This window comes from Cyprinodon tularosa, unplaced genomic scaffold (genome assembly GCF_016077235.1).
Source record: "Cyprinodon tularosa strain WSP-4 unplaced genomic scaffold, ASM1607723v1 ctg47, whole genome shotgun sequence".
Lineage (NCBI taxonomy): Eukaryota > Metazoa > Chordata > Actinopteri > Cyprinodontiformes > Cyprinodontidae > Cyprinodon > Cyprinodon tularosa.
Genome location: NW_024039196.1, coordinates 349,313 through 357,904, shown reverse-complemented (window position 1 = coordinate 357,904; position 8,592 = coordinate 349,313). Strand labels below are relative to the sequence as shown.

The 8,592-nt window shown below is 34.1% G+C and overlaps 1 protein-coding gene across 1 annotated transcript in view; it reads right to left on the bottom strand.

The window, feature by feature from the left end:
• Positions 1–5,312: 5,312 nt before the first annotated feature.
• egfra (epidermal growth factor receptor a (erythroblastic leukemia viral (v-erb-b) oncogene homolog, avian)) overlaps positions 5,313–8,592 on the bottom strand; it is a 61,529-nt gene continuing 58,249 nt past the window's right edge. The window contains exons 26-28 of the mRNA XM_038301595.1: positions 7,691–7,738; positions 7,486–7,579; positions 5,313–5,677 (exon numbers count right to left, since the gene is read on the bottom strand). Coding sequence (XP_038157523.1) covers positions 5,334–5,677; positions 7,486–7,579; positions 7,691–7,738 — 486 coding nt within the window. The 3' untranslated portion in view covers positions 5,313–5,333. The remainder of the gene's footprint in view (positions 5,678–7,485; positions 7,580–7,690; positions 7,739–8,592) is intronic.

Genomic DNA, 8,592 nt, shown 5'->3' with positions numbered 1-8,592 from the left:
TACTTAAAAACTTGAATTAACTTGAGTTTCACATATAAATAATATTTTATATGAATATGTTAAATATTTATTTAAATCATAGTGAAATAAAAAAAAAACACACAAATGTGCTTTATGGTCTTTCACTTTTATAGGCTTCAAGCCAAGTTTTACATAATCCCACTTATTACTGAATAATTAATTTCTCCCCATATCACTGCAGAAGCCAGCCTGACTAGAGTGTCAACAACGTACATTGTATTTAAATCAGGCTTGTCTTCAGCCTGCAGCTGTTTAGTCAATCTGGTCCAAAGTCTGACTTCAGACACTATCAACATGTTAAGCAGTCCCTATAAGTGTCTCTTGGTGAGAAATAGGACATAGAGATCTTTACTGATATTTTATCTGTTCCTAACAAATCTATTTATTTTGCACTTTGTTTCGAGATGATGATGCAATTTGGTCCTGTGATCTAAAATGAATGAAATAGAGTCTGCACAGTATGTACAAAATGTGAGAAATTTTCATAGCTCAAGTATTTCTTAAATCAATAAAACCTTTTTAGTGATGTTGAAGCTTTTCAACGATATAGGCTACCTAAATTGCACTTAAATTCTCCTTTCCTGTTAGACTTCACTGTAGCATGCACAGCTGCTACTCGTAAATAGGTTATACAGTAAATATGTTTTTTTGCACAAATAAAATAATATCATATATCATGAATAGTATATGATAAATAGTACTGTGTAATTTATTGTTAAATTTTTGTATCAAGTAAGGACAATGCAGTAAAAGGTGCATTAAATGTATCTTGGGGGCATTATGGAAAATTATTATTATTTTTTTTACCTTCTACTCAAATAGAAACCTAATTTTGCAAATGGTTATTTTTAAATTATAAAGTGTGTTTCATGTAATGGTCAAAACATTACTGAAACCGTTACCTTAAGGTTGTATTTTCTCTGTAAACTTCGTATTTAAACACATGGACGCACCAATTTCATTTAAAGGTGATGCCAAATACTGTGCATATAAAAGAAACATTTCTAACTTTATCTTTCATCTATTTACAAGATGTGTTAAATGACTATAAAACTATAATTGAGGGTTTCAGGAAGTGGGGACAGATAACAGGTAACTCGGGCAAGGTCTGGGTAGCAGAAGTGGTCAAATGCACAATGTATTACTTCTTTCTATTTTAAATTATTAACAAATTGTTTTTACAATATCCATTATTTTATAACATGAGCAATACAATGGTTAGCAATTGTGCTGTTATTTGTAGAAATGTTTTATATCTATATTATAAAACAGCATAACACCGATGCAAAAAAAAAAACAACACGTTGAAATAAATATAAAAAAAAGCATGTTCCCCATTTTTAAGACTTTAATTTCAATGACTGGAACAATGAATAGGTTTTCACAGTCAGCCATTCTCATTGTGTTGTTTTTTTCTCATTTTAGACTCTTATTAAATAAATTTGAATAATCTAGAAAAGATAAGATGTGATGTAGCTTTATTACTACATGACAGGTAAAGCAAAAACAACTAAAGCATTAAATTCAGCAAAAACTCTTTGAGTTTTGTCCTTTGGTATTGTAGGTCCTGATGACACAAAGGAGACTTTCGATCACTTAATGTCTCCGAGCTGGATAAACCTGAAGGAGCACCTAGGCTGCCTCTGCTCTGCAGGTAGGTGAAAAGGTGTTGCCCATGGTATTTTTTTAGCTTTCCTCCCATCCTCTTCTCAGTCACTTTCACATCAATGAGCTGGCCCTCCTGACCAGCTTGCCAATTTTTTTGCACCACATGACATTTTAGTATACACTATGTAAAATCATCTTTGATTTAATTATCTGTAGCATGTTTTTGAATACATACCATCTAAACTACTATAAATAATTAAATGCTGACCCTCTCATTTAGCCTTTCTTGAAACCCCTACCATGTGAATTGTTTTTCTGTGCATGACCCCGGTTCTGACCTACTAGACTTAGCCCTGTCTAGCACCATAAAGGTTTGAACCAGACATTCATTCATCAGAGCCAGTGCAGCCTCCCTGATTCTCAGAGGATTAGGGGCTTTCATTTAGTGCACCTTCCACATCACTGAGTTGTTCTTTGGCACTAACACTGTTCTCTTCCCCACAAATTATTCCAGTTCCAATTAGTTCCTGGTCCTTCAACACCAACTTACTTTTAAATACATTTTTTTAACTATTGCTACTTATGTCAGATGAATTATTGGATCTCCAGGTTATAACCAGGATTTACACATATGATTATAAAATATAACATTTTACCTTATGATCGTTGGTTTAGTTTTTGTTGATGCAAACTGTATTATAAATTAATGTTAAATACACATTTTAAATTTCAATTTTATTACTGTTGTGAAGCTATATAACCTCATAAACATGGAAATATGTGATTTTATCCATAAATGCTGGATAGCTAACATTCTATCAAGTTAATTAACACTAAAGCTACCTGTCTTATATAATTGAGTTTCACTAATTTGAAAATAGCAATCTTTAAAACTTCTAGTTTTAAAGATTGCTATCCCAATTTGGAGATATAGACTAAAAGCTTTGAATTCTCCGCCTTGGAACTTTTCGATCTTCAGCCACATTACAGGCTTCAAATATAAAGACATGAAATTTTAATTTTTTGTGAAGAATCAACAACAGGTGGGACAAAATCATGAAATGGAATGAATTGTATTAGATATTTTAGATTTATCTAACAAGTAAAAAACTGAATAGTGGTGTGAGTGAAATTAATTGTCCCCTATACTTTCAGTGCATCAAACTCTCTCCAGAAGTTTAGTGAGGATCTCTGAATAATTCAACGTTGACTTAAATGACTGATGATGATAAATAGAATCTACCTGTGTGTAATCAAGCCTCTGTATAAATGCACCTGCTCTGTGATCGTCCTGGCCGTCCCTCTAAACTTTCAACTCAAACAAGGAGAAGACTGATCAGAGAATTAGCCAAGAGACCCATGATCCTTTCTTCATGATGAAGAAATACATTTCTTAAAGATGTCCATAAACATTTTTGTTTAAAATTTTCCCCAACCAGACTGGGAGACACAGCAAACATGTGGAAGTAGGTGCTCTGATCAGATTAATCTTTTTGGCAAATATGCAAAATGTTATGTTTGGTGTAACACAACATCAACCACTGTCAAACAAGATGGCGGCTGCATCATGGTTTGGGCCTGCTTTCCTTCAGCAGGGACAGGGAAGATGGTTAAAACTGATGGGAAGAAGGATGAGGGGCAAAATACAGGATAATTCTGGAGGAAAACCTGTTGGAGTTTGTAAAAGACCTGAGACTGGGACAGAGATTTATCTTCCAACAACCCAGTGAGCAAACACATAAAGCAAAATCTACAATGAATGGTTCACAAATAAACATATCCAGGTCTCCAGTATCCAGTCAATTTACAATTTGTGGAAAGAACTGAAAACTGCTGTTCAAACGCTCTCCGTCCAACCTCTCTGAGCTCAAGCTATTTTGCAGAGAAGAATGAGCAAAAATTTGAGTTTCTTGATATGCAAAACTGATGGAGACATACCCCAAGCAACTTCCTGCTGTAATCGCAGCAAAAAGTGGCGCTACAAGGTATTAACTCAAGGGGGCGGATTCATTTTGTACACCTAATTTATCAGTTTTTTATTTGTTAAGTAAGTTTAAAATATCAAACACCTTTCTTTCCACTTCATGATTGTGTCCCACCTGTTGATCCTATAAAGGATTCTTTATAAAAAGAATCAAAATGTTATATCTATATCTGATGCCTGAAATGATACAAAAAGTCAAAAGGTCAAGGGGGCCAAATATTTGCAATGTAACTCAAGATGCTAATGTTGAAAAATGTCACATTAGCTGATATACTAATTGAGGTTTTCTTTTGTTTAGTAACTTCATACATTAGTTTAAAATTAAATAAGTGCAGCAAGTATAGCATCTTAGAAATGAAAAAACATCAATATCTTTGATTTTGTTTGATACACACTTACTGAGTGGACATTTTTCATTTTGTAAATCTAAATTTCTCCAAACAACCTGACTATTCACTCTATTGAGTCAGATAGTGAAATCACACCACAACAGCATGAAAGTGTGAAAGGATTTTAAGCTGATCATAAAGAGGTAAAACTTAATGAAATTATTATTTATAATTTTTTGCAACAGTAAATAAAAAACTCCAAAATTAGTGAATTATCTTTGTTTTCCTGTTTTTCACCAACAATTTGTGAAGATGGGATCAAAACTCAAAAGATACCTTTTTATAGAAAAAGATTTATTCCTGTAATTTATTGAATTATATGCTCACAGTCAAAAAACACGTGCATATTCACATAGACATTTGACAAAACTTCTTTACGGATTATTAATTACAGCTATTTGGTAGTGTATTTCAGGATATTAAGTGTTTTCTGTACAGGTACCTGTTTAAATTCTTGGAACAAAAATGCTACAATAGGTTATTCCTTTAAAACTAGGAACAATACTTGCAGAGATAATGCTCTTGCAAAAGTTACTGACTTAAAGAGCAACAGAACACATGGCGTCAACACCAAGTAAAAACCATCTTACTTTCTTAAATGAAAGAAAAAGACATTTATAATCTTTCTATGCAATCATGTTTAAAATAAAGGACAATGAAACGTTACAATTAAAATGACACACAACCTGCCTCAGACAGTTCCCTTGGCTTTTTATAAACATTACAGAAAACAAAAACATTTGGGACAAAAACAGAATCTTTTATGGTTTGTATTAACTAAACAGAAAAATAAAGATAGGATCTGATTTTGGATAAGCGCTGTGGGAAAGCCCTTTGTCACATCTGCGAGAAAATATACTTTTATATAACAAAGTGCTGAAAGGTTTGAGCTACAAAACACATTGGTTTGAATATGACCACAGTCCTATAGGTGTATTTGCTCACACGTTCAGTATTTAATGCACACTGACCTGATTTAGAACAGGTTAGTGATCAATCTAAAAAAATATATCCCTCCCTCTAATCTGGTTGACTTCCTCAGAGAGAGATGTTCTGAGTCCAATGCTAGCAGGTCTATAATGTGCTGCTGGTCAACTTTATCTGTTGTTAGGACCAGTAGCTCAAAGCTCAACTGAGAAGGACTCAACCCAGTTTTTGGCTTGTTTTCATTCATGAAAGGTCATTTAAGTTTTGTATTAAAGAAAAACTGTTGCGTAAGCTTCCACTGATGGTGCTCATTGAGCTTCTAGCAACAAAAAAATGCCTTTTCCAAAGGAGCAAAACACAGACTATTATTCTGGATTAATTCGTTTTCTTTTCCTCCAAGGTCCTCAGTCTGGACCCAGGTACTCCACATTCTCTGCAGCTGGTATGTGTCCATTTGCGTGGGTCTTTGGGGTGGGAGTGAAATCCTGTTGGTAGTCTGGATTGTCAATGCTATTCTGAGGCCTGTTGCTGTGATCAACACAGACCATGTTGCTGGAGTCGAAAGGAAGTGTGGTAGAGGGCGGGAGCTCGTTGAGGTATTCAGGTCCATTTGGCCTGTTTTTAAAGTAATTCAGGTACTCTGACTCTGTATCATCTGATGAGATGGTTGGAAGGAGGCTGCGGGGGGGACGTGCATGTTGGTAGACAGGATTCGTCACATTGGAGGCTCCGTTGTGGTTCATGTAGCCTGCAGAGAAAAAAAGGTTAAAAGTTTTATAGCACATTTGATAGTTTTTCTTTGAGTTTAGATGGCAGGAAGTCAGTGGAAAGAAAACAGCAGTGACATGTAAATGAAGGCCTCTGGTTGAATAAAACACCAATATAATAATGCTTGTTGTCAGGACACTGCAGAAGTAGCCATGCTCCATGAACATTTCCACATTTTTGTCCTGCTAAAACCACAAGCATTTAAGTATTTCACTTAGTCTGAGTTTTTACTAAACTACACGGATTTGACCCCTTTTTTGCTACACTGTAAGGTGGGTGCAAACCTTTTAGACTATACTTCTAAGAGCTTTCCAATATCTAAAGATTTGTTCTTCACTGCAAAACAACTGGAGGCCATCTATGAGCAGCAATTTTTAAGCTTCATAACCGATTCTCAGTGAGTGGTTAAGACTTAATCTGCATATAGTTTGATCATTGAAGCCCTGGTTGTGTTTAGGACCACTCCATCAATAGAATTTTATTTAAGATAACAGAGTGAAGCTAACTAAACAGAAATTCTTACTTACTATCTTTTTTTTTATTTAAAAAGTTGTAACAGATTTTTATCTGTAAACACATTTGATAAAAAAAAAAAATATGTCACCCGCTCACACCATTTTATGCAAATGTATAAAATCAAATCCCTTTTGAATAAAAAGTAGTTTTCATTTTTTTAAAGGAATATGAAAATCTTTCAAGATGCTGAGAATACTTCTAAAAGGCAAGAGAAAGATTCCTAGTATGTGTAAGCAAAACTAATGCACCTTTTATATATAATGCAATTTAGGAAGACTATTTTATATAAAGCAGTGGCTGGTGTTGACAGACTGTCACTGAACCTGCGATTAGAAAAGCCCACATGCTGCTACTAATTATAATGGCAGCATGGAGTCTCCTGCAGTACAGCCCGAAGATTTAAAGATCATAACTAACCAGCAATGACTTTATCCTCAGGCCTTTTTAAACACAATGTTTCACAATGTACATATCAAAATTGTCATGTGGAATAATACTGTTTGTTCTTCGATTCGATTTTAATGAAGGTAATGCATAAAATATAAAGCTGGATTACTATAAATCTCTTGAAGTACTTTGCAAGACAGTTTTTTCTATCTAATTTTGTGGATTTCAGACAGGTCAAAACTAAAAACTTGATAAATATATATATATATATATATATATATATATATATATATATATATATATATATATATATATATATATATATATATATATATTTAAAAATTTCTAATAAATATTTGTGTTTGTTACATATATAGGTTAGTTGTGTTTAATTAATCAGAGAGAAATACTTCCTACTTCCTATTTCTGACAATAAAATTTAATAGGAGCATGACACTTTTTTATAAAAAGATTAATGAATTAAATAAGAATCACCAATCAGAAGAAAAATCTTTGAAAATAGCAGAATCTTTCTCCACCACTAGATGTCAGTATTTTTACTGAATCACACTGAGGATCATGAAATGATGGTGAACTGGCTACCAAACTCAAAAACTCATTAAAGACAAATCCGAATTGTACTCATTTATTTTCCGTAAGGAAGAGTTGTATATTAGATGTATGTTCTACATTTTGATCATGTTTTTTTAAAATATGAAGTAGTGTATGTAGATTCTATTGTTAATAAAAATAAATTTGCTTCAGCTATGAACATCATGTAGATATTAATTTGCTATGTTTTGTCACTATGTTTGTTTGCACTATCCCTGTCAGGTAAAGATTAAATGAAAATGAAATAGTTCAGTTTTAAAGGCTGATACTTGCCTGGAGCAGGTTGGAAGGCGTCATCCATAAATTTGTCAGTTGGGTCAGGGATATATCGAAGAACCATGCTTCCGTCTCTGCTCAGCACACCGTTCTAAAAAGAAACATTTTCAACATTGTGACACAATAATGAAAAAAAAAAACCCAACACATAAAAGTATTGTATGCACAGATTTTAAGACATCTTAGCAAGATTTCTGCTCACCATTAAGCCATTTCTGTTGATGCATGTTCCATTGCTGCTGTTGATGCTCTGAAACAAATAACATAGACTAATACTTAATCACATCATGAAACTATATTTTGTTCCTTTTGCTGCTGACCTTAACTTAGTTTGATGTTATCTTTTTATTTCTGTAGTCACATGTGGTTTGCTGTGAGTTATCTTAAAGCTACTCTAGGGAAAGTAAGTTTTAATCAAATGATGACAATGATGTATTTTTCAATGCAGCTGCCATCTTTAAACACAATCAGAGATCAAACCAAATGTCTACCAAGCACATGCCTATTAATGAATGACAGCGATTTTAAATAGGAAAAGGAAATTAAAAACAGTGAAGCAAAACAAAGCTTTCGCCTAACAGTGAGTGGTAGGAAAAAAAATGCCCCCAGTGCCGTCCAGTCCTATCTGCAAATGTAATCAAGCTTGGAAGCTCGAATGAACTAAAGAGTGGCTGATGACAGTTCCAGGTAGAAGAGCCAGACCTATCCATGGAGAACACAGAAGGTCCTTACAATTAAAATTCCAGCTGGGAGGAAATGTGGGAGTAGGGCAGCTGGAAGACACCGGGTGGGTGAGATCAGGACAGCGCAGCTGTCAGAGGAAGGCTTGCTGCAGCTAATGTGCATCAGTCCAGGTGACACTGGCTATTCTTCCAATTTTACTTTTCCTGTCTCTTGATTTTAGATGATGATGAGTTTTTATTGCTGATCTACAATTAGTGAAAGATCTTCCTTCTCCTTTAGTGCAAAGTTTACTTTGGGTTTGAGCTACCAGATAATAATTATGCAGAAATCCCATTTCCCCCAAGGCAAACTAAAGAAGCGCTTTCTGGTGTGGTGTAAATGAATCTACTCAAACAAGGCTACCAGTGCAAAGAGAAAACT